Below are 27,985 nucleotides of genomic sequence, written 5' to 3'. Positions count from 1 at the left end.
CCCCTTCTTTTTCAGTTAGGCTAGTCTGATGGGCTTCTGACGAAAAGACCCATGATGTTACTGTTAATCATACCTAATGATTTTACATCTTCTAGAAATGTTCCTATCTTATAATAACCCAAAAACAAATGAACGTATAGTAAGTACGAAAGAAATAGGTTGTCAATATTCACGTAGTTTTTCACATATATTTGAACAAACCGTCAACTAACAATGTTTAAAACGTCTATAAAAAGCTGTAAAAATAGTCTTCAAATATTTTTACTCTATGTAGCAACCACATACTAGTGCACAAAGAAGTTGTATTGATATTAATTCTTTAGCCTGTCTAGTATTAGGTGAAAAAAACGGCACCATTACTGGCATAAACTGTACTGCCTTGTACCTGCCGGCTGCCACTAAATGATTTAACAAAACATAACCTAAATGCTCATAGATGATAAGAAGTGTTACATTGGTCTAATGATATTTGTTAGACTGTTATTGAAAGTGTAATAAGTGTCGTAAATCAAATGAAATTGATATAACTTTGGGCTCTTTATTGCAGTAAATCACAATGAATTACAATTCTGCAATGACTCTTCAGTATGATTGGGATGATGTACTATGGTAAGAAACATTTTAGTTGTTTTCATGTGATAGCTTAACTCTTTAGTGTTGAATAACATTTTCTATATTTAAAGTGGGAGTGCGAGGCCTTTACATGTCAATACGAACAGTGTCAGCCACTTGTGGTAAAACCCTAGTATCTACCGTTTTTTCATAAAATTTGTAGCTTAATCATTATCATTTAATTATGCATGGTGGCCCATATGTCAGTTTTCCCAGAAGAAAAATTTAGGGAAATTATAAAATTAAAGGTTGAAGTGGCAAATCACGAATTTGACGTTATCAACGTATTCTGCTCATTCTCCTGAACAAAAAAATATAGGCCTATATGGTTTTAGGGGGTGCAAATGACAAATAACATGATTTTAGAGAGTATATACAAAAATAGTAAAGTTCTTAACGTTTTAATGTTCTGTTTGTGTGCTGTGTCTGGATATCTGTAAATATTATCTGCGGGTGGGACTGATAGTGTATCTGTTATCTGAGTGCTCTGAGGCAGAAGTCTGAGATAACATGTACTGTAGGTTGGATCGAGTAAGTGCGTGATAATCATGGATCAACCATCCACTAGTTCGACCAATCGTAGTGAACTGGTGTGTTGTAAATATTATCTGCGGCTGGGACTGATAGCGTATCTGTTATCTGAACGCTCTGGGGCAGAAGTCAGTGCTTCACTAGATATCGTGTACTGTAGTTTGGATCGAGTGAGTGCGTGACGATCATGGATCAACCATCCACTAGTTCGACCAATCGTAGTGAATTGGTGTGTCGGAGTGTTTTGTCGGGCATGTTAAGAGTTTATATTTTGACCGAAACAAGATTATTTAGTTTCTGTACATTCTGTGGAACACTAATGGTAAGTGTTCTCTATTAATGTCCATTTATATACGTATTCATATTAGGGGTATTCATGATTTATTAACACATTCGAGTCTACGCTCGAGCCAGACTCGAGCGCCATTGTTTAATCACCCGGCCAGCGCTCTAGCGTGACTCGAGCACAGCTTTGCCGATTGATATACGGAGTTGCCCGAGTGATATTCGAGTGCCGTCTGCTGCATTAGAAAGCCAGCTTTGTTATTTAGTTCAGAAAAATTCCGCCAGGCGCTTCTACGTCATACCCGCTTGAGGCTTTTGTTTATCGACTGACGTGGCCTGGCGCGTCGTCAGTATGTCTACGACAACAATCATGGAGAGGCGCGCATTTCAAAAAACAATGGAAGAGGGCAGTATATTAGCTGAATTAGAGTTAAGTTAGATATGGACTCTGATATTGTTGATGACACCGATGATGATCTGGATTTCAGCAGGTTCTACTGCAAGGACTGTAATGTGGCACTCTGCGTACCTGACTGTTTCGAAGAGTATCACACTAAAAAGGATTTTGTGTGATTTTTTTAGCAGTTAAAATTTTTTGGCAATTAAAATTATTTGTAAATATGTAGCCTATATAGTAAATCCCTTTAAACAAATTGAAATTACTTGTTTTATTTATTCAAAAGTTAGTTTTCAAGTAACACAAGACATGCGGGAGTTTTTATTTTTCTTCAAAAAAGGTAAGTTTTGAAATTAAAAAAAAAATTAATTAGATTTTATAGGAATAAAGTTTTACATATCAATTTAAAGAGGAAAGATAGAACTTTCAAGAAAATATAATATCATATACATAATATTTAACAGTTTTCTAAAAAAAATCCGAAAACCGAAAACCCATTAATTTATGCAGACCAGGCTATAAAAACAGCAAATAGCGAGCCAGACTCCGACAATGTGTTAAGTTTTTTTACACAGTACATAATTGCCTTTCCATTACAATTCAATTTATATTTCTGATCAGCCCCACTAGAGTTTGATATTTTACTGATAGGTACTATCTCGAGGGATGTTTTTCTTTCGATGACATTAGCGCGTGGTAGCACCGAAGGTGCTGCTGAAGCCAGCGCTGATGGCCGGAGGCACTCGTTCTCAACTCGATAGCAACTAATTAACTCATTGCGGATCGTATTGTTTTGGCGCGCGGGCACCAGCGGGCACGATTTAATTTACGGTCAGCGGCCGCCGCACGAACAGCAATGGTACGCCACAGTATCGTTCGCTATTGTATACTAGAAAATTCAGCTGTGAATGTATTCGTTCAGATGGAACATGGGCCTGCTAGGGTATCCGTGATGTAGGAATGATAACACGCGAGCAAGGTTCCAGGGTGGCAGGGATGATGTCTGCTAAATAAAGCGGCTTGGGCGAAGCAATTACAACATCCGGGCCATTGTCTAGACTAAACCCGCCAACATGTACGTCTACGTCTTTTCATTGTGTCACTAACCTCAAAAGTATTATAATAACAACTGAGGAAAACACCCAATCAGCGCTAAAAAGCAGAGAGTAAACTCATATGAATGATTTTTTCAACTTCGACATACAACTGCGATCTGTAGGATATTTATAAAACTTTTGAAAACTCTAAACATAGACCGTTGTTAAATACTCTTACTTGACAAGTGAAGACGATCGCATGATCTATCAGACATTAAAAGAACTATTTGGAGGGAAATTTTAAAGCAGACCGCTTTTGCGAACTGAGCTCGTCATCGTACCGTTAGGCCCGGTTGCTGTGTGACGAGCCCAGCTCGTCAGTGATCCGCAATGGGTTAATTTGTAGCTTGAAATTTAAGAAAAACATTGTTCATTTGGATCAAAATTCTGCTCATTTCAGAATTATTTTTCATTTATGTTTGCAAAGATGGCGCCACATCCGATGACGTCATCACGAGGTTGAATCATGGTCACAAAAGGTCACGTGATGCCCGATGTGGATGTAGAACATGGAAATATTGCTCTGCGCTTGAACAGTTGTTCAATTTTTTATGTTCTAGAACTTCGTTATTTCTCATGTCCACCCTGTCAAACCTTATATTGTCTTGTTCTTGTAGGACGATTCCAATAAGTTAATAAAGCGAAACTCGTATTTTGCCGCTCCGGCCGTTAATGTGACAATTACCAAACTTAAACTTCATTGTCACAACAATGTGGCTGACACGTATGACGTTGAGCTGTCCGTTGAGAATGATGTCCAATGTTGTACGATAATCAAAATAAGAATAATAAATAGTTACTATAGATAATGCTTTTTCAGAATATATCAAATAAAAGTCATTTATATGACCTTTAATACCTAAAATTTAAATAACTGTATATGTCTACTTTGGTGACAAATATTCTTCGTTGCCAATTCAGACGGACCTTTGACGATGAAAATTCGCTTTATGCCAGCTGTAGGGTTGTTATATCCCTAAGAGTTCTTCAATCTAAGGCATTGAGGAAAATTGGAGTTTCAGGGTTTGGGGAGAGAGGATAACAAGCTTAGGAGGGTTAAGCATTACTGGAGGGGATTTAATCGAGATGCCAATATTCACATGTAGAATGTTAGATGTCAGAGAAGGTCTACTAATGAGGATAATTTAAGAGTTTTTCGGCACTTTCTCATTTCTTTCACAATCTTATCAATTGTTTCTACCTCTATGGTAAAGTTTGATTGCTGTTTTCACTCTATTATCTCGGTCTTGTTTGCCAATACCCATCGTATTGGCACATCTCGTATTATATTATTTTTTCCCATTTCATGATTGGTAAAATTTTGCTTTGTTGTACATTTCAAATAAAGACGTTTGTTATTTGTGTTTTTTCGTCACCATTAGCCATTTTGTATTTGAGTTGTGATATGTTTGTGTCATAGTTACATAGCGGTTTTACCTATGGTCAATATGTTTAGTGGTTGCTCTATCAAGTTTTTTGATTGTGTTAGAATGATGTTCTTATATTGGTAGTTTTGAGTTCAACATGGAATTTTACCTTTTTTTTCTTGCAAAAATGTAGTATCCGTTGTCTTTAGGTAAGGTTATACCATTGTTTAGTTGTTTTAGATGCGTTTAATATGGTTAGGTGAGTTTGTAATATTTAGTAAACATTGATGATAAGCCTTTTGAAATTTTACTGATCAGTACTATCTCAAAGAATGTTTTACTTTAATTACAATCTGCGCAGTCTGCACTTTTAGCCAGAGGCAATACTATTAGCCCGTTAAACTACTAGTGCCTTTAATAAGATGAAAAATCTTTCCAAAATTTAATTGTTACTTGCTGTTTTTTTAAATTTAATCTTTAAGCATTTTCTTCCTTAAAAACAACAAATATTGTGAAGTGGCTAAAGTAAACAATATGGTATATTTATATTTCCTTATATATTTACTGTAACCTCATCATTATATTTGTTGTTTTTATTTTCAAACTGAAAATATTTAAAAAGTAAATAAAAAACAACAGAAAACATTTTTGTAACCTTCGTGAAAGTATTATTAAATTTTTTTATTGGTCCATCTTCTTGATTTAATAAATCTTCTGTGTTTGTTTGATTTATGTGTTATGACTCCCATGCATTTAAATATCTTGGTGTGTTAACGTGTTTTAATAGTTTTAGGTTTTCCTTTGATATAGTGTGTCCAGTATTGATACAGAAGATTTATTATTAAATCAAGAAGATGGATCAATACAGAATTCAATATTACTTTCATGAAGGTTACAAACATAACAGATCAATACCTCTTTTCTGCAACAACCGTCCAGATATTTCTCTTCCCAGCCTGGTGATCTGCAGTCTGTCATTCAAGTAAAACTTCATCTAGTCGATCACATTATTATTACGTCATGGATTTACCATAATAATGCATTTTTTCAAACAACCTCTCATGGTGCATTGAGTCAAAAGCTTTAGAATAATTCTGTAGTACTAGGGAACTATATCTACCTTAGTCTTTTGCATCCAGCATGTGACTTAAAAGGTTGGTAAGAGCAGTGTAGGTTAGGTTCTGTGATTTCTTCTAAAACGAGGCAGTAAATGTTTGACTTAGTTGGTAGATGGAAATAGGTTCAAGAGCAGCTGGTGCAGTGATTTTTGGGATTGGTTGTATTATACCTAATTTCCTTGATTTTGAGAAGACTCCACTTTTTAGAGACTCATTTATAAGATGATTAAATGCTCCAATTACAAAAGGATTCATGGATTTTATCATTTGGATCGATATGTTGTTACTTCCAATTACTTTTGATTTTATTTCATTCATTACTTCTTTTTCAGTGAAAATAGTAAAACTAAATCCATTAATCAATCAATTTTGTCTGGTGGTATTGTAAAAGTACATAACAGTGTCATCGACATCATTGTTACATCCTAGTTCAACAAAGTATTTATTGACTTATTCCACCTTGAATTTTGTTGCGAGATTAACATCGTTTTCACATTCAGATATTTCACATTTCTTTAGACAATACCAAAACTAGGATTTGTTTTGACGACAATTTGTCTAAGAAAAAGCTCTCTTTATTATTATTATTATATGTAGTTCACTTAGTTTATTCGTTGCTAATCAGTATGCTTCTCAGTTTCCGTTTGTCCTTGCATTCCAATATTTATTACATCATTTATATTGATGCTACTCCGGTTTTGTATCACAATATTCTTCCTTTTGGTTACTTTTTTGCATACAATAGGCTCTTGTATATCATGATGTATTATTCATAAACTGATAGCTTACTCAATGTCATTTACACTTTTTATTTCACAAATGCCTTGCCACTTGATGTCTGCAATCTGACTAACAGCATGTTGACTATCAAACTTGGAAAAGTCTTTCTAAGTGATATATTTCGGCTCAGCTTAAATTTCTTCTCCCATTTCAGTATACAATATACAGGTTTATGATCCGAAATTTGCATTAGTCTTTGGTTATGTATATTTGATAAACGTGGACATATGATGGATGATATGTCCACTACAATGTTGTCATACAACATATCTTTGTTCTTTTTCAAAGTTGCCGAGTGTCTCGTCACCATGTTGGCTACTTTACCAGTCTTTATATTTTTGAATCTATTATGTGTATCAGAGACAATCTTAGAAAATTCCCAGTGCACAGTCAAAATCATTCACATTCGATACTATGACTATTATTGAAGAAATTCATAATGATAAAAATAAGAGATTAAAGCAATGAAAAATATAAACATTTATTAAGTATCAATATTATTATAAATTTATAATTTTCAAAGTTTTTAAATTTATATTTAATTTAATTAAGTATATTAATTTTAAAAAACACTCCAATAATGTATACTTTTTTATTTCTGTTAAAAATACATACAGAAATAAAAAAATATATACATTATTGGAGTGTTTCTTTTAAATTAATAACTAATTCTAATAAGAACAGAGCTTTTAGAATGTATTAATTAGGTATGTTTAATTTAAAGTGATGTTGTGACTAATGAATATGTTAGAAGGCTATGTAGAGCATGCATGTTTTTTACTCATTTTAAGAATGTAATGTCACTATTGTTATGTAACCTTAGTTTATATTAGTTTTAAGAATTTGTAGTATGTGGCACTATTCATTCCAAATTGTATGAAGTAAATGTATATTAAAATAAGTAAATATACAATAAAATAAATAATTACATCGAGTGATTGAATATATTAGGCACAAATAATCATATTTTTCATTTTGTTTGTTTTAGGAAATTGGAAGGTGAAGCTTGGATTTCATACAAAGTAAAAGGTAACAAGGGACATTTTGAGATAGTGTTTTGGGGGAAATGGAGTAACTATAATTTTCCTATAGAAAAGAGGTGGGAATTATAATGGTATTTGTATCTGTATCTCAATCAGAATTTATTGTTGATATGTAGTAGCTATAGTTGTACCAAAATAACCATATCAGTGTTGACCACCAGCTGTTCTCGTTAGTAAGTGGCTATGGTTACCAGTTTCTTTTTCTTTTACATGTTGTCTGAAAAAAGTATGGATGAAATCGAACGTATGCATATTTGTTGATAACCTCTAATGATTTTTATCGACTTTTCATCTCAGTAATTTTTCCGGATCTCAGTAATCTTTCATACACATAAAACTGGCAACGTTGTTTGGTGATGGTTGTAGAGGGGGATTGAAGTGCAACAACTACCATCAGTCTATCTTGGTACGGGTTTTTCTTGTAACTGCCTATTGTGTTCTAAGTAGATGAAAGAGATTCTTGCAGGAAAACTTTTAACCCTTAAAACGCGGCATATGGATATGTCTGTTGGATTGAAATTGCGCTAAACACGATATACAGGAATATCTGTGCTGTCTTATTTTAGTTTATTGTGTTCATTTTAGTTCACGTTTAAATGCTGTGAATGAGTAGGAATACATAAATGTATTGATTTATGTCTGGATGCAAATTGGATTGTGTGTTGTGTGAAAAACCAATAAAAACCAGTGCTAATCTTTTATTGACTTTTCATCTCGTGATGCGACGAGGTGCAGTATGCAAATGTAATCTTATGGCACCTTAAGCCCATGTATATATACGGTGTATCTACATGTAAAACCAGTGGAGATTTGTTTTTTTTGATATTTCTTTTTCTAAAAAATATAAATTAAATTTATCTTTGGTAAATACAGAATTTGTTTAAAACTCCAAGTGCACGCAAATTGAACCAAGGCCAAATTTTCTTCAGCACTTTAAGGGTTAAATTTAAATTGTTCAGAATCATTATTTTGAACCTGACTGAGGCTAAAAACTGTTTTGTAAATGTTTTCTTTCAGTACAGTGAAATAGTTCATTTTCAAATAATCTAGTTATATTGGCAGTTTTTTCATTATAGTTAATAATGGCATGATTAAATTTGTTTAACATGAAACTCTGCAAGTTAATGAAGAGTTGAAGTAAACCATTACTTTATTTCATTAGTAACCCCTCGACTCTGGGTTTTCCAAAGATCATTCATTATCAGGCATTACCTGGTTGTCTTCAGATAATCAGGAATATTTCAAATCTTTGATTGAAAAAGAAAATGATTCATGATGAGTGATGTGCTGAAATACGGATTGTGTATAGGTCATATAACCTATCTATTTGTGAATTCTGAATTGGTTTATTTGATTATCCAAAAATCTATTTTTTTGTCATTTCTCTCCATAGTTGAAGGTGACTAATGGCAGAATAAATTTATCACCTAACACTGAACATCGGTTTCAGCAAACTCTCAAACAAGATAACAATAATTACTGTAAGATGTACATAGACTTGTGATGATTATAATAAGGCATTACATAGGAAGAATTATAACATTGGAGTATTGAAGCTAATGGTCCTAGTTTTATGCACATGTTCCAGAATGTGGAATAAACCTGTTCCATGCGTTTTAGAGAGTGAAACCAGTTGCCAAACTAAAATAAACTGTCAGAATGCAAGATCTATATATAAAGAAGTCTTTGGTTGATGAGGAACTACTTCATACAATTAGATAAAATATCTAATAAATCCATAACTTCACAATTTCTTTTAGTTGCATAAAGATTTCCCCCAAAATTCAACATCAAATGACATTTTTTTAAATACAAAATTGGGTTTTTGAAATATTTGTGTTTGCTGAGTACCAACAATTCTAACCAAGGAACTCAATAAGTGCCTGATTAGTGCACATGTAGTTTTGACAAATCATTACAACAATGATGGTGGCAACTTCCTTAGCAGTTTAGTAACTAGGAAAAAAGTTTGTTGTTTGTTATTTTATGACACCTGTAAATCAGTGGAATAGTGGCACACACCATCAGCAAAGAAAAGAGTCAAACAAATAAAAACATCAAGAAGAGCTGTTATTGCAAAATATTACTATAATATTTTAAAAATTGTGTTGTGAAATACCACTGTAGAATATTCACTAGTGGCATAGTTTTGATTCATGAAAATACACAGAAAATTTGATATGATCTTTTAGAGAATTTTGCTGATAACCATTCAATCACCTTTGTTACTACTGGACATTGCTTCTAGTGACAACTTCTTGATTTCATCTCAAATCTAACCCTGCTGGCAAGAGGTTTAACAACAAGATCAAAGAACATGTTACCACTTAGCTAATACTTGCTATGAAAAAGGAATGTAAAAGCTTGGTTTATATTATGATGAATTTCTTAAAGATTGGTGGTAGCTCTGTAGAAATACAGTTTAGAGTATAGTGATTATTTTACAACAAATTGTTTTTCTGTAATAGGTAGGCCTTTGTTTCCTTTGATCAGTGAAACATATACTTTCTGGATATATCTACATACCCATGGTGAGAAAATCATATGTGTGTTACAGTTTGCTCATTAAATATGGTAAATGGGACGAGAAGTAACTAGGTATTTAGAAAATATTCTGTCCTTGGTGAATACCTACAAATCTGAAGGTGGCAAAACTGATGAAGAGTTTTGGTTGAATGTAATGTTTGATTTATTGCCTATAAACACAGTAAAATGGTATTATTTATAAAGTCAGTACTTGACTTATTATGTGTGAATAAAATATATTGTGCAAATTTAATGTTATTTTCTATTATTATTAAACGTTATTAGTTATTTTATTATTATTATGTTAACAGATGAAAAGAGTATCCATGGTAAACTAAGATGCACTCAGATTGCTACAAATGGATTACCAAAGATTACAGCATCAAATGGGTTTTCTGTTGAGAAAATTTCTAAAGACTCTCTACAAGTGAAATTTAAAGATGCTCCATTTGCAACAACATTTATTGCAGCTTCCAAAGTGTACTCCGGGATTCATAAAAAAGGTGTAAGTAACTTTCATAAAATAATTTGTTTTCAAATTTAATTACAAGTTCAGTTAAAAATTAGTTGTCAAAGTAAATATTAAAAGAAATATTTGATTACTAAAAGTGAATAAACAATTTTAAGGGTTAAAAATCAATATTTTAATGGATTTAATTAAATTTACATGCTAAAATAATGTACAAAGTAAGCAATTAAACGCTCATGTTTCGTACATATTTAAGGTTAACACTCTGGTTTGTGTAGGAAGTAACTTAATATTGTTACTATTTTGCTATATAAATAACCAAGATAAAAAATGTATAAATAGAGGTAAGATTGATTACTGTATATATTTAATCCTTTCGATCTCAGGGTTTTTGCAGGTATTTGTCTGAATTCCACTGCCTACCATTGAGGTGCCAACTGACAACATCATTCCTGTATTGAAGAACATTTTTAATTAACTGTGTATGAATAAAGAGAATTTTTTATAGATACATGCTTGAGTCCAAGCATTTACTGAAATATTTTACTGAAAATGTAGAAGTTTTCAATTGCATAGAATTTTTATCTACTTATGGAAATTAATAATAATGCTTTTTCTTTTACAGCATCATAAAGTCTGCTCTGTTACTTACATAAAGCTAAACTTATCTTATTATGAACAAAGTATTGTTATAAAAAAAATGTTGTTTACAAAAATATATTTTACAAAATATTAATTATATTTTCAAATTTGTAGAAAATACCAGATTTTATGCAAACCCCATTTTTGTTACGTTTTGTTATGCTATCTTGAAACAGCAAAATCTCATTGAAAATAAACTTTACCAAAATATTTCTGTTGACTAGAGCTTTAAAACAATGTGCAATTTATTACAAGTTTATTATATTTGAACATTTTTGAGTTCAAACCTGGGATATCTTATTTTGGCACACCTTGTTCCTTACATTTGATGAAAATATTAGAAATAGATTCCCTGTACGTGATTGAATTTCAAAGCTGTAATCGTTCTCCTAGTATAAGAAAGTACAAGAAGTAAAAAAAATGAAAACTAAGTTTTTAAAGACTTTTTAAACATATTTTTTTACAAGTTATGTACAGAAAACAAAATATGAAATTTTTCAATTCACAGAAAAGAGAAAGTACAATCATAATTTAAAAAAATACAACATTGAAATCTCAATTAAAAGTCATTCTGTAGTCGTAAAAAATATTCATATGTAAAATATAGCATGTAATTCGACAAGTAAAAGAGCTTGTGTTCAGTTCTCCTCTAAGAATTGCACTGTCATCCTCTGTACATGGAAAAAGCTATCAACTGCACCAGCGTACAACGAAAAAATGGTGTTCCGTTGCTTGGATAACCAGTTTTATACAGATGGCCAAGAATTACCAATAGAGTGCATCTGTTGGCTGACGTTCAGTTGTCATTCTAACACATTTTATCACCAGTTTTACAATGCGTGATTGGAGACAAAAATTTTAAATGCGAGATTTGTCGCCATACTTGTGTGAAGGGTTAAATTTGGGCCCTTTATCTATTTTCATGTAGTTGTTTCTTAACTATTTGTTGAATCAAAAGGAGATTAAATTAATTTGTTAGCTTATTAAAAAGCCCACTTAGATTCCACTTACTATGTCTACGATCTACGGATATCCAAACAACTATTTTTAGTTTGTCCCCTATAACAAGTTACTAGCCATGTCATATTTTCTTTTTCTGCTGGCTGAGAATTGATTGCTGATAATTACTGTTACTTCATTTACATAGATCAAATTTAGCAAATTAATAATCTAATTGTAATAATAAAAATATTTTCTTATTATATTGTGTAATCAGATTTTTATTATAAAGTACTGAATTCAAATCTAGAGATGACTAATGATTCATTCCTCACTTATTTAATAGCTTTATATTCTCAACTCCCAAGGATTGATATATTATTTGTCCTAACTAATTTTTAGCCAAATATTTGTAACTTTTGTTTAACACTCAAAGTTTGATAAATAATTTAAATTGTATTTATGTTTAGTTTTAACATACATCAACCATTTAACATATGTTCTGGAGAGAAAATATAAGGGTAGTAAACTACTATCCAGATTAAAATGAGACGTCAACAGAATATTTTATTATTTTTTTTGTAAACACGTAAACAAAAGGTTAAAGAAGTTAAAGAATATTTACTGCCACTCATAAATTGAAATGGTCTATGATGTACAGATGTTGATTTACTTAATAACAACTCAAATTTAGTAGTTTTAACAGTTTGTTTATAGTAAGATTGCAAGTTTGTAATACTATTAATTTAAACAATTGTTAAGTGTTTAATTTTTTAAAGAATAATACAAAGAGATGGACATTAAATAACGCTAGATAGACCATATGTTCATAGACCATATGTTCCCTATAAATTTTTATGTTTAATATCATTTCTCAAAGCTGTACCGCCCTCTTGTGGAGCACCTTGTGGATCAATCAGGTATCAACGGATAGGGAGAAACAATTGATACATATTATTGTCAGAATATTGGAGAAGTGTAGGAGCCGTGAGTCAAAATTACACTCAAAAAGAGGAAGTATGTTCAAGTGGAAAATGATAATGTACAATGTAGTATTTTTACCCGAAACTTAGAAAATGTATTAAATAGTTGTTAAACTTTTTTTCAGATAATTTCCCTGGGAATTTCACATAAAGGATATAGTGTTTCTGCCTGTAAAGACAATCAGTTAGTTGTATGGGACTTCAACCAAGGTGAATTAAAGGTACTTTAATACTAAATAGCTTTTACTTTCTCATTACAATCTATTTTACTGTGAATTTATTTTTTGTGTCATGTCAAAGATTCCTTCTTGTTATTTACTATAGTTAAACCAGTATTTAAAGTTATCCTTTCTTTTTCAGTATATTAAAAAAAAGAGGTATGAAAATGTAATAAGAAATCATACAATTTATTGCTTTAAAATGCTTTTCACTTTAAATCTCAAAGCTAAAAGTATCACTGTATAAAATGAAGTTGATGAACAAAATTTCTCTCGGACAGCAACTGTGCAAAGATCTGTCATTAATGGAAAATTGGTTCAAAGCGAATGGGTTATTACTGAACTGTAATAAAACATAAGTAATGAACTTCCTCAAACTACAGTAATTGTGCTCGATGTAATAGTGAGCTTATTTAAAATCTAAATAAAACACTAAGTAAAGCCTATTTTATGATGCTCACTCTTTCTCAATCAGTTGACCATAACACTCTTAGAATTTATCCTCAGTCTATTCTAAAATAACCTAGGGTATAATATTTTGGGGTAATTCAGTGGAATATAAGTCAGTGTTTGTAGTGCAGAAAAAAAATAATCCAAGCCATGGTTTCAAAGAACACTTACACAACACCATGTAAACATTTTCTAAATACTTAAACACATTGATAGTTCCATCCATTTATATTTTCCAGTCACTTCTCTTTGTGAGGAAAACCCATAATTTTACAGACAGCAGAATCAATCACTTTCACAGTTATAATAAGCATACTGACTTTTTACAATATCGAATTCACAGAACTGGAAAATTTGAGAAAATTCCCCAATATGCTGCTCTAAGGCTATATAAAAAGCTGCCTGATCATTTTAAGTCATTGTACAAGTATGACACTTTCAAAAAAGAAATGTTATATCTCACAAATAAATGTTTTTAATCTGTTGACAAATATCTCAAAAACATGTAATTTAGAATTTTAATAATCTACTGTTTTTTGTAGATTTTTTGGTGATTTATTATACTAACTGGTTTTATATGATCATATGTATATTATTTTAAGTCACTGACAATATGCACCAGTTTGCCTATAGTCAAATAGTATTGTGTAAAATGTTTTGTGCAATGAAAAAATTAATTAATAAATAAATTACTATTGATAATGAGTTATTAATACATAATTAATATTAATTATTATTGTTATAAATAATTTATGTGGAAAATCAAAATTAACTAATGAATTTAATAATTTATTATTTACATTTCTACTAAAAAATTATTTAGTCTATAGCATATTGCGAAGAAATATTAGCCAGTATGCAGACAAAAGTGTAGCAGTGCTATTTTACTTCTAAAAAGATTAATTTTTGATAATTTACCCTAAACTTTCAAATAGCCATGATAAAATCTATCTTTTGTTCTTTTAGAATCTTAGTAGACTGTGTTGCATTATTTGTAAATTACCTTCAATTGGAAAGCTTTTAAAAGAATTCTGTGATTGGTTTGAATAACTGTATATCAAAATATACTAATTCAAATAATCTATTTATAAAACTCTGTCTTTAAGAAACATGTTACAAATATTATACAATGTGACAATAAATTTCAACTATGCAGGAGGTAGTGCGTAAACAACTTGTCATATGAAGGGGTCAGAAGCCAAGGGGTACAAGTGACTTTATGGTTTTTTCTAAGTTAAACTGCAGAAGCCATATCCTGAGTGTATTAAAAATGTTTGTGGCCAACAGGTATAAGTAAAACTCTGTTAAATGCTGAGATCTAGTGGCAAAATGAAAAACTACTTTCAGCATCAGCTGTTTTAGTTAGAGGCCAAGGGGTACAAGCACTTGTATCCCTTGGCCTCTAACAGCTACAGACATTTTGTTCAGGAATGTGTTCTGTTTACTGTATTGTTCAAAAAGCGAATTACTAATGTTGCTTCTAAGAAACACATATCTGAAACAGGTATTCCACCTCGAGACAAAAGAGGGCGTAAAGTTCCTACCAACAAAATTGTGCAGGAAAAAACTGACTTGGTCAAGGAGCATATTGCAATGTTTCCAAGATACTCCAGTCACTATTCTCGACATCAAAATCCAAACAGGAAATATCTTGACAGAAACCTTTACATAAAAAAAAGATGTATGAATGTTACAAGCTTTTCTGTGAAGATCGGGGCGTAGAACCTACTACTGTATCTTATTACAGACATATTTTCAACACTTGTTTCAACCTTATTTTCCATCGACCACACACAGACACTTGCAATAAATACGTGTGATAAGTTGCAAAACACCATCGAACACGGAGATGAAGAAGCAAAGGTAGCTACTACAGATAAAGAATTTCACCTCCATCAAGCTGAGACTGCTAAAACTGAAAATGGAACGTGCGAAAAGGAGGTAAAAGATGACCCAACCCATGTTGCGATATGCTTTGACCTCCAAAAAATGTTGCCAACCCCAATACTAACTTGTACTAGAATTTACTACTCTTGTCAACTTTTGTACCTATAATTTCAACGTCCATGATATCTGTACAGGTAATGCGTTCATGTTCATGTGGCATGAAGCACAAGCTTCTAGAGGGTGCGAAGAAAATTGTCTCTTGTTTGTTGCAGTATATAAAATCATTTCTTCCAACTGTAACCCACTTGACAGCTTTTAGCGACAATTGTGGGGGCCAGAACAAGAGTCACATCACAGTAAAGTTCTGGTTTCACGTTGTTAATACAACTAACATTGAGACCATTGATTTGAAGTTTCTGCTTACTGGGCATTCTTACAACCACTGTGACAGGGACTTTGGGAAGATAGAAAATATGAAAGAGGAACACGAAGAGGGGTGTTTATGTTCCTGACGATTGGATGGAGATTATTGCCGGAGCAAGTAAAAAAGTTCATGGTAAAAAAAGATGTCAGATGAAGATTTTGTTTCCATGGAAGCCATTCACAAGTTCTATGTTAAATCTGTACAGGGTATCAGTAAGATGCAGTGGTTACAATTTAGAAAAAAAAATCATCCTTGGACTTTGTTCTACAAAACTACTTTCAATAAAGACTTACCGTTTCCAGAATATAGCATGATCGCTAAGAACCCAGGAAGGATTCCGACTCAACTGCCACCTTTTGCCTCCAAAAACAAACAAAAAGAAAATAAAGGCATCTAAGTACAAGGATCTTCTTAATCTGCTGCAATTTGTACCTTCGGTTCACCACAGATTTTACAGATCTCTAGACTACCAAGGGAATACAACAAGACAGGCCCAATCAAGAGAAGATCAACCTTGTGAGGAAAACCCTCATCATGAAGAAGACAACATTGAATTAGAAAACTTTTTTGACAGTGATTATGACTAAATATTTAAGATAGGAGGTTTTGTAATAAAATGTGGGTTTTATTTGGACATAAAAGCCTGTGTTCTTAATTTTTTTTCCTAACTCCACTTGGAAGCCAAGGGATACAAGTGGCACCTCTTATCAGATAGTAGCCCATATCATAAAGAGGGAAATTCAAACCAATATAAAAAAAGGTTTTTTAGCATTTTGAAATACCAGTAAAAAATAATGTGCTAAATTTACTGAACATATTTGTCCCTGGATTTGATTATATAACTTAAAACTTTAAACCTTGTTTTCTCAAAACTCAAAAAGAGTCACTTGTACCCCTTGGCTTTCTGACACCCCTTCATATGTACTTTTTAAGCATTAAAAAAAAATGTGTTTATATTTCAGAAGAAAATGTGTCTTAATTAAAGGAAAACATGCAAACTGGAACTTGAATTTATTATAACTGACTTATTGTATTCTGAATTTTAAATTTTTGCCTTGGGGAGTATTGCCAAACTGGGAGGTGGAGCAAAATAATTTTAATAATTTTAGAAACTGTGAATAAAAGACTACTAGATGTCAGGGTCACGTGAAGAAATATATGAGAAGAGATAAGACAAGCTCCGAAGATACTAATAATATTTAAAAAAATTAAAAAAATCAAAAAATTGCGGCAAACTATTGCAGATGAGATATTTTGTCTATTAAGAAAATTTTGCATCCTTATTACGTATAGTCAACAAAAAACTCATCTAAAATTTGGTAATAAAACTGTTTAAACTGTAGAAATTGTATTAGTATACAAAATTCAACAGCATTAAATGTTTTTAAAATTAATAATATTCAACGCTTTAAAACAGGTACAAATTAAAATTACACGGTTTTTCCTTTTAATATTCATTCCATATTCGTGTATGTATGTGTAAGCATGTATATGTATATATGTATGTGTGTGTATGTATGTATGTGGTATATAATAGTGTATTATTTTGTATTATATTTTATATTAATTTTTTTATTTATATCCAGTCCGTTATTTATTCAGGCTTGAGAGTCTGCGCACAGGCATCATAGCCCATGCAGGCTCATTTCCCAAGGACAATGTTTTATACATGATGTTATTTTTATGATGTTTATTCTATTATGATTATTTCTTATGATGTTTATTCCTTGTTCTCATTTCAAACTCCGTTCGGTAATGTAATAAAAATTTAGAAGTTAATTGTACAGTTTGGATTGTAATATTGTACATATATTTGGGAAATAAATCAATTCATTCATTCATTCATTCCATTCTGACAAAGTGTATAGCTAGCCAGTGTCGGGAATACTAAGCTATGGACTTCTAAGTTAATTTCAAAATGCAGCTAGTTATAAGAACATTTCTTGCTGGATAGAGTAAGAACTGTACAATGATGTAATTTTGTGCAATGAACCAGTGTACGCTGACGGGACATGTCGGTGACGTATACAAGTGCAAGTTCTTCCCATCAGGAGTGGTGGTACTCTCCGGTGGGGCAGATATGCAACTCAAGATCTGGTGTGCTTTAACTGGCACCTGTCCAGTTACCCTTGTTGGACACACCATGGCTGTCACTGACTTCGACTTTATTGGCAGGGGAAAGAATGTTCTCTCTGTGAGCAAGTGAGTCAAGTTTTGTTAGTAAGACTTGTTTTTACAGAATAGTTGAGAAATAACTAGATCCTTACAGTTTGCTACAGAAAACACCAATTTGTTGGAATAAAGAAACTGATTTCCTCTAATAGAAGTTGTTTTTTTAACAGAGACGGTCTAGCCAAGCTGTGGTGCTGTGCCTCTTCCTCTTGTATAGCAGATCTTGTGAAACTGGGTTCTACCATCAATTGTTGTCAAGTGTTTACTGCTCCTGCGTCACTTCCTTTAGGTCAACCAGAATCTGAACCAAGTAAGTCATGGAACAATGTTTATTACATATCCTTTTTAAGAAGTGTTCTTCCATTTTAACCTTACTGTGACTATTACCCAAAAATGAAATGAGATCTACACAGGGAATTTAACTTGCAGAAGAAGGGGTCTGAACAGTATACACAAATTAGACCAGATGAAGTGGTTTTTAAAGTCCTGCAGTCAATACAACATCGACTACTCACCTCCACAACATACCATTAATAGAGCCACACATGAAGAAGGGCATATTTTTACTAGCCAAATATCCAAGACGAAAAGGCAAACTCAAACAAAAATATAATACTAGGATATTTCTGAACTCTGTCCATCCTGCAAACAAGCAGGTAGAAGAGGGAAAATGCATGAGAACAGCTCAACCCCATATAAAAGTGACAAACATTTGACTGTTTTTCATCAAAACACTGACAGATGATTACAGAATAAAATTGAAATAATGAATCTTCTTCTACAAGATCTGCTGAACTGATTGTCTTAACAGAACATGGAAACTGTTCTGAAAAGATAAAAAACCAAGCTCATCGGTTTCCGTCTAATAGCAGTGTATTGCTGGGAAACTCATATCAAACTTGGAGTTGCTATCTTCAGATATAATAACCCTAAGGAATGAATCTGTAAATCTGGAAATCGAAAATATTAGCATATTCCTCATTTGCGAGATTGCTGAAATAAAAATTAGTCTCAGTAATTCTAAGGTCATTCCTAACTTCTTAGCCATTTCCAAACAAACTCTAGACAATATTGACTCATTTCCAACAACTAACTCACTTATTCTAATCATTGGAGACTTAAATATTGACAATTTAAAAGATTCATCCGTAAAGGAGTCTAAATAAAATGCTAGCATCTTTCAACATAAAAAGAGTCAAACTGCCTCCAACTAGGATCACCCCAACCTCTGCTACCTATTGACACAGTTTGTTCCAATTTAAGCCTAGACCAAATAGTAGTGCAGGTGATGCAGACTTCACTGAGTTTGCCTACTTCTGGTAACAAACCTATGATATCCTGTAGAAGAAACATCAACTAAAGAAATTTAAATCAACTGAAAAGTCACTTAGCTCTGGGATCATGGGAAAACGTCTTCAACACCACTGATGTCAATGAGGCTTGTAACAATTTGATAAGGTCTGTCACTTCAATACTTTATTTCATGTGCTGTTAAAAAAATAAAGAAGTGACAGAGGATCAAGAAGGATGGTATTCTGGGATGAAGAAGCCAGGGAATTTAAGTGGATATTCTTGGAGGCCAATAACCAGTATCTTTTAAGTGTATTTAGGAGGAGAATAAATTAAAAGCAAAAACTTAAAAAAAAATTATGACCTGAAGCTAAAAGAACTTTGACGCACTTCCAGTGCAAGTCATATTATACATCTGACAACAAAAGCAAGGCTATTTGGGATGTGATCGACTGTAAGCGACATTCTTTAAGAAGTTAACATTCTGAGATAGTCCTTGAATGTAAATGGAGAAAGCATCATGGATTTCAAGATAATGACATGCCACTTTAATCAGTACTTCATCAACATCGCTGATAATACCTTGAAGTCTGCTGGCTATGTTCAAATCAATCTATATCTGTGCCCTCTGTCTCCCAGAATTATAGTGGCCATATAAGTCTAAATGAACTCTTATCAACTAATAAAGCCAAAGCCATCTGCAGAACTAGACGAGATTACTTCTAAGGTTTTTGCAAAGAGGAACTTCTTTTACAGCATAAGTATGTAGCTAACTTATCACTTCTTCAGAAATCTTTTCCCTCCAATCTGAAATTGGCTTAAGTCATTCTCTTGCACAAAAAAGGAAAAAAGGATGACACAGGAAATTAGGAAATTATAGCCCAATATCTTAGATTTCAACCTTCTCAAAGATTATTGAGAGAATTATTTTAACAAGGCTCTGTCTACATCTCGATATCAATATTCTTCTTACTGAGAGTCAGCATGGGTTTTTGAGGGTTGAAGAAATAATCAACAGCATTGAAAATGGCCAAAATGTCACAGGAATATTCTTAGATCTCAGCAAAGGTTTTGATTGCTTAAACCATTATCTAATTCTGTAAAAGCTGAGTTATTTAAGAATTAATGGAACAACACTTCAATGGTTTGCCAATTATCTGGAAGACAGATCTCAGATTGTGGAACTAATCTACTCAAAGGTGAAACATGCAAGATAGGATCTGCTCCACTACCTGTATCTAGGGGTTTCCCGCAGAGGCCAGTGTTGGGGCCAGTTTTATTCATATTGTTTATAAACGATTTACCATCCTATATTAAACCTTATGGTAAATGCTTCATGTACGCTGACAATATTGTCATCCTATATTCACACAAATTTGTGAACAATCTTGAGGCCAACTCTTTCATAGTAGTGATATTCACTTGATATGAGCCTTGACTACTGCAACAACAATGACTTGGTCCTCAATGAAGAAAAGACAAAGCATCTGATATTTGGAACAAAGAAAAATGAAGTAGCTGGTATGCCTAATCTTGAAACCACTGGCCACACCAAACATCTGTGAGTTATTGTGGATGTTGACCTCTCTTGGAAGAACCATGTTGACATCCTCTGTAAAAAAACTCAGCAGTTCATTGTATGCTATGAGGAGAACTGTTGCTACTGGTACAGCAAAGACTGCAAGAGTCGCTTACCACGCCCTTTTCGAGATCCATATGACCTATGGAAACACCTTATGAGGAGGCTCGTCCTGTGGCAACCTAGAAAGAGTTTTGCTTCTCCAAAAGAGGGCAATAAGAACATTGGCTGGATTGGGAATATGTGATAGCTGCAGGAAAATCTTTTCAAAATATGGAATTTTTGATAGTGTTCTCAGTGTCCTGGGATTGATTTCATCTGCTTGTACAAATGTGGACTTCAAAGACTTGCTGCTATTCATTAACACAATACCATATTTGCATACTACTGCAATCTTCAATTTCACCACAGCATTGTACACATAGAAACCAGCATACGCCGGCACCAAATTTACAACCTTCTCCTAGATGAATTGAAGAGTTGAAACAACCATAATCTCAGACTTCATTTGAAAAAATGGCTAGTTCAACGACCATTCTACACAGTGGATGAGTTCCTGTTCTGGAGCAACTTGACAGATATATTTAATGTTACGTTGTTCTTGTAAATATGTGTTATGATGTAATTTTAGTACGGCTTTTAAATCTTAATGGTTTTGAATAAATCACACTGTAGTTCTACATATTGTTTTCAATTTTTTTTAGGTATGATTTGAACCAGGTTAGTGCAACTCCCACAATTACTAAATTTTGTAATGTTCTAATAAGGATACTATGACAGACACTGTCAAACGCCTTCACTGATGTCCATAAAGATACCCACAGCATGGTCATCCTAGTCTAGGGCATCTAAAATTGACTCTAAAAACCCAATTCTGGGAATAATGACAGATTTGCCCAATCTGAACCCATGCTCATCATCAAATAAACTATTGATTTCCAAAATTTCCACTAATCTGTATACATTATACGGTCATATATTTTAGAAAATGTTTGTAATATAGACAATGAGCGATAATTTGTTGGATCTATTGTATTCCCTTCCTTAAAGACTGTTTTTGTTTTAGAAATGTTTAGTCTGTTTAGAAATATTCCACTTGCAAAAGAAGAATTAATAATTGAATAATAAGAAGGTTTAATTTATTGTATTTTGCATTTTTAGTGATAGGCTTAGAGACTTCGACATACCCAGTAGAGATTTATTTTTAAAAGATGATATGACTTTGTCAAGTTCAATTCTGCTTAGAGGTTTTATATGAAACTCCTGATTAATTGGAATATATGCATTAGGGTTATTATCTTACCTCAAGGCAGGTAGTAATAGTTGTGAGATGTTGTAACCAGTATTTGGAATGTGTGTAATGGTAATTTCATGGCTTACCAGAGAGAGTATAGGTATGCAGGATACCATATTCCTACTATCAAAGTAGTGTCTGTATACCACGATTCTACAGCATGTATATAGTAATGTTTGTGAGGTGAAGTAACCAGTAGTTGTGGAAACGTGAGTAATAGTAACTCCATGGTTTACCAGACAGAGTATAGGTATGCAGGATACCATATTCCTACTATCAAAGTAGTGTCTGTATACCAACGATTCTACAGCATGGTATATAGTAATGTTTGTGAGGTGAAGTAACCAGTTGTTGTGGAAACGTGAGTAATAGTAACTCCATGGTTTACCAGACAGAATATAGGTATGCAGGATACCATATTTCTAGTAGTGTCTGCATACCCACGTATTTCTAACAGCATGTATATAGTAATAGTTGTGAGGTGAAGTAACCAGTAGTTGTTGAATAACGTGAGTAATAGTAACTCCATGGTTTACCAGACCTCAGAATATAGGTATGCAGGATGGATACCATATTCCCTACTATCAAAGTAGTGTCTGTATACCACGATTCTACCCAGCATGTATATAGTAATGTTTGTGAGGTGAAGTAACCAGTTGTTTGTGAAACGTGAGTAATAGTAACTAACTCCATGGTTTTACCAGACAGAGTATAGGTATTGCAGGATGGAACACCATATTCCTACTATCAAAGTAGTGTCTGTATACCACGATTCTACTGCATGTATATAGTAATAGTTGTGAGGTGAAGTAAACCAGTAGTTGTGGAAACGTGAGTAATAGTAAACTCCATGGTTTACCAGACAGAGTATAGGTATGCAGGATACCATATTCCTACTATCAAAGTAGAGTCTGCATACCACGATTCTACAGCATGAATATAGTAATAGTTGTGAGGTGAAGTAACCAGGAGTTGTTGAAACGTGAGTTAATAGTAACTCCATGGTTTACCAGACAGAGTATAGGTATGCAGGATACCATATTCCTACTATCAAACTAGTAGTGTCTGCATACCACGATTCTACAGCATGTATATAGTAATGTTTTTGTGAGGTGAAAGTAACCAGTAGTTGTTGAAACGTGAGTAATAGTAACTGCATGGTTTACCAGACAGAATATAGGTTATGCAGGATACCATATTCCCTACTATCAAAGTAGTGTCTGTATACCACGATTCTACAGCATGTATATAGTAATAGTTGTGAGGTGAAGTAACCAGTAGTTGTGGAAACGTGAGTAATAGTAACTACCCATGGTTTACCAGACAGAATATAGGTATGCAGGATACCATATTTCTAAGTAGTGTCTGCATACCCACGATTCTACAGCATGTATATAGTAATAGTTGTGAGGTGAAGTAACCAGTAGTTGTGGAAACAGTGAGTAATAGTAACTCCATGGTTTACCAGGACAGAGTATAGGTATGAACAGGATGGATACCATATTCCTACTAATCAAAGTAGTGTCTGTATACCACGATTCTACAGCATGTTATATAGTAATGTTTGTGAGGTGAAGTAACCAGTTGTTGTGGAAACGTGAGTAATAGTAACTCCATGGTTTACCAGACAGAATATAGGTATGCAGGATACCATATTTCTAAGTAGTGTCTGCATACCACGATTCTACAGCATGTATATAGTAATAGTTGTGAGGTGAAGTAACCAGTAGTTGTGGAAACGTGAGTAAATAGTAACTCCATGGTTTACCAGACAGAGTATAGGTATGCAGGATGGATACCATAATTCCTACTATCAAAGTAGTGTCTGTATACCACGTTTCTACAGCATGTATATAGTAATGTTTGTTGAGGTGAAGTAACCAGTTGTTGTGGAAAACGTGAGTAATAGTAACTTCCATGGTTTACCAGACAGAATATAGGTATGCAGGATTACCATATTTCTAAGTAGTGTCTGCATACCACGATTCTACAGCATGTATATAGTAATAGTTGTGAGGTGAAGTAACCAGTAGTTGTGTAAAAAAGAAACGTGAGTAATAGTAACTCCATGGTTTACCAGACAGAGTATAGGTATGCAGGATACCATATTCCTACTATCAAAGTAGAGTCTGCATACCACGATTCTAACAGCATGGTATATAGTAATTAGTTTGTGAGGTGAAGTAACCAGTAGTTGTTGAAACGTGAGTAATAGTAACTCCCATGGATTACCAGACAGAGTATAGGTGTATGCAGGATGGAATACCATATTCCTACTATCAAAGTAGTGTCTGTATACCACGATTCTACAGCATGTATATAGTAATAGTTGTGAGGTGAAGTAACCAGTAGTTGTTGAAACGTGAGTAATAGTAAACTCCATGGTTTACCCAGACAGAGTATAGGTATGCAGGATACTCATATTCCTACTATCAAAGTAGTGTCTGCATACCACGATTCTACAGCATGTATATAGTAATGTTTGTGAGGTGAAGTAACCAGTAGTTGTTGAATCGTGAGTAATAGTAACTGCATGTTTACCAGACAGAATATAGGTATGCAGGATACCATATTCCTACTATCAAAGTAGTGTAGTGTTGTATACCACGATTCTACAGCATGTATATAGTAATAGTTGTGAGGTGAAGTAACCAGTAGTTGTGGAAACGTGAGTAATAGTAACTCCATGGTTTACCAGACAGAATAAAGGTATGCAGGATACCATATTCCTACTATCAAAGTAGTGTCTGCATACCCACGATTCTACAGAAAAAAAAAAAACATATATATAGTAATAGTTGTGAGGTGAAGTAAGTAACCCAGTAGTTGTGGAAACGTGAGTAACAGTAACTCCATGGTTTACCAGACAGAGTATAGGTATGCAGGATACCATATTTCTACTATCAAAGTAGTGTCTGCATACTACGATTCTACAGCATGTATATAGTAATAGTTGTGAGGTGAAGTAACCAGTAGTTGTGGAAACGTGAGTAATAGTAACTCCATGGTATACCAGGACAGAGTATAGGTATGCAGGATAACATATTCCTACTATCAAAGTAGAGTCTGCATACCACGATTCTACAGCATGTAATATAGTAATAGTTGTGAGGTGAAGTAAACCAGTAGTTGTTGAAACGTGAGTAATAGTAGTAACTCCATGGATTACCAGACAGAGTATAGGTATGCAGGATGGATACCATATTCCTACTATCAAAGTAGTGTCGCGTGTATACCACGATTCTACTGCAGTGTATCTAGTAATAGTTGTGAGGTGTGAGAGTAACCAGTAGTTGTTGAAAACGTGAGTAATAGTAACTCCATGGTTTATTACCAGGCAACATGAGTATAGGGTATGCAGGATGGATACCATATTCCTACTATCAAAAGTAGTGTCTGTATACCACGATTCTACAGCATGTATATAGTAATGTTTGTGAGGTGAAGTAACCAGTTGTTGTGGAAACGTGAGTAATAGTAACTCCATGGTTTACCAGACAGAATATAGTGTATGCAGGGATACCATATTTCTACTATTAAAGTAGTGTCTGCATACCACATATTCTACTGCATGTATATAGTAATAGTTGTGAGGTGAAGTAACCAGTAGTTGTGGAAACGTGAGTAATAGTAACTCCATGGTTTACCAGACAGAGTATAGTATGCAGGATACCCATATTCCTACTGTCAAAGTAGTGTCTGCATACCACGATTCTACAGCATGTATATAGTAATGTTTGTGAGGTGAAGTAAACCAGTAGTTGTGGAAACGTGGTGAGTAATAGTAACTCCATGGATTACCAGACAGATTTATAGGTATGCAGGATGGATACCATATTCCTACTATCAAAGTAGTGTCTGTATACCACGTTCTACAGCATGTATATAGTAATAGTTGTGAGGTGAAGTAACCAGTAGTTGTGGAAACGTGAGAGTAATAGTTAACTCCATGGTTTACCAGACAGAATATAGGTATATGCAGGGATACCATATTCCTACTATCAAAGTAGTGTCTGCATACCACGATTCTACAGCATGTATATAGTAATAGTTGTGAGGTGAAGTAACCAGTAGTTGTGGAAACGTGAGTAATAGTAACTCCATGGTTTACCAGACAGAGTATAGGTATGCAGAATGCCATATTCCTACTTTCAAAGTAGTGTCTGCATACCACGATTCTACAGCATGTATATAGTAATGTTTGTGAGGTGAAGTAACCAGTAGTTGTTGAAACGTGAGTAATAGTAACTCCATGGATTACCAGACAGAGTATAGGTATGGGTGGGTGTGTAGGTTTACACACACTCTCACAACTATAAATACCTGCCTGATGTAGAACTATGATGTTGGGCAGTCAATACTTTGATGGTAGACATATTGAATCCTGCATATCTGTACTCTTGTCTAGTGAGCCATGGAGTTACCATTACACACCCTTCCACAACTACTGGCTACACCTTCTTTGTTTTGGTATGAAAATTTAAATAAATTGACTAAATTGGTTTGTGCTCATTGGAAACAGAGATGATGATTCAGAGTTCAGGTCGACCATTAAAGCTTGGAGTCTCGTTTGGAAGCACTTGATTCGGGTGAGGGACACAATGCATTAAAGGTCCTGGTCCTCTGGATTGAATATAGTTAGCACAAGTTAATAAGACCTTTTCTACATGTTGTGCAGTTATTTTACCTGACATGTATTTCATACAAATCTGAACACTAGACCAATGTCATCAGTGTAATGCATTTTTATAGGTGATCAAGAAGTAGATACCAAGGACAAGATAGTACTGCTGGGATGTGAAGATGGGAGTGTCCACTGTATAGCCATCTTCAGTCGCAAGACACTGTTCTCATTTAGTTGCAAGTCACCAGTCAACACTTTAGCCTTCATTACAGACTCGCACTTTGTGGTCGGTTGTCAGAATGGGGAGATATTGTTGTACAATGTGGACAACCCCAATGTTCCCGTTCAGTCTTGGTACGAGTCGAATAGTGCAGTGTTGTGTGTGGTACGGCACGGAGATGGAGGACACCTGAGTAGTCATGCAGACGGTTCTGTCGTGTTCAGACACGTCAGACATCCAGACAAACGGGTCGTACTCACTGGTCCCAACTGTGATCCAGTCTATCAGTTATGCGCTGAACAACAGTTTGTCTACACGTGCAGCAGGGACGCTCTCATCAGGAGGTACACAGTAGAACGGGTTATTCACACCCTATTAAACGATCAACAATAAAGTTGTCTCATCTCAGTTTGTTTAATGTATAATGTACTATATGACACTTTCATTAATCTAATAAAGTTCTTAAAAAAATATAGTGTTTTCTTGTAAGTTATGTTTGCAATATTTTAATTATTTTTCCTGATAGCTAATGCAAGAATTAAAAAAAATATTTTAAACATATAGGTTCTTTATAATTCATTGTGTACTTAATATTCTAACTTTTATCAAACTGACTTTAAAAATTTGGATGTGAAGCTAATTAAATCCAACTTCGTTCATTATTGATTAAACCAATATTGACATCTTCATTGCATAAGAAATTTGATGAAAAGAGGACCCATTTTCAGTACTGTAACATATACATGTCACTTCTGGTTATGAAGTTCTAGGTTGTGACATGGTACAAATTTGTTTGATCAAATAATTTTAGTTTTATATTAATGTAAATATTTTGGGAGGATCAGTTCGTATACTGTTGTAAATTGTAAAAAAATAAATTTTAACGAATGACAAGAAATTTGAAGACAAGAAGTATTGTAAACTATTTTATTCATATCTCTACAACACTTTCTATATAGAAACTAGGAAGCTATGTGGTTCCTTATCCTATTAAAGGTAATACCAGACAACATTAAAAATGAGTATATTACATTATTG

The 27,985-nt window shown here is 33.5% G+C and overlaps 1 protein-coding gene across 2 annotated transcripts; it reads left to right on the top strand.

Annotated features, from left to right (window-relative positions):
* Positions 1-32: 32 nt before the first annotated feature.
* On the top strand, positions 33-27,440 carry LOC124360283 (proteasomal ATPase-associated factor 1-like). Of its 2 annotated transcripts, XM_046813785.1 has the most exons (8): positions 33-139; positions 548-609; positions 7,176-7,216; positions 10,068-10,261; positions 12,915-13,010; positions 17,765-17,970; positions 18,111-18,250; positions 26,856-27,440. In XM_046813785.1, the coding sequence occupies exons 2-8, from the start codon at positions 557-559 to the stop codon at positions 27,338-27,340; spliced, it is 1,215 nt and encodes a 404-aa protein (XP_046669741.1). In that variant the 5' UTR covers positions 33-139; positions 548-556; the 3' UTR covers positions 27,341-27,440. The 2 variants fall into 2 exon arrangements, with proteins under 2 accessions (XP_046669741.1, XP_046669740.1); XM_046813784.1 differs by lacking the exon at positions 33-139 and having other exon boundaries at positions 299-609.
* The last annotated feature ends 545 nt before the right edge of the window (positions 27,441-27,985 follow it).

This window comes from Homalodisca vitripennis, chromosome 4, assembly GCF_021130785.1.
Source record: "Homalodisca vitripennis isolate AUS2020 chromosome 4, UT_GWSS_2.1, whole genome shotgun sequence".
Classification (NCBI taxonomy): domain Eukaryota; kingdom Metazoa; phylum Arthropoda; class Insecta; order Hemiptera; family Cicadellidae; genus Homalodisca; species Homalodisca vitripennis.
This window is presented reverse-complemented; position numbering and strand designations above follow the sequence as displayed.

Excerpts from the sequence above, each read along its gene's own strand:
- LOC124360283 (XM_046813785.1), top strand. The coding sequence starts at position 557 with ATGAATTACAATTCTGCAATGACTCTTCAGTATGATTGGGATGATGTA. Across the intron at positions 7,217-10,067 it reads GATTTCATACAAAGTAAAAG|ATGAAAAGAGTATCCATGGT; the intron begins GTAACAAGGGAC and ends TTATGTTAACAG. Across the intron at positions 18,251-26,855 it reads TCAACCAGAATCTGAACCAA|GTGATCAAGAAGTAGATACC; the intron begins GTAAGTCATGGA and ends GCATTTTTATAG.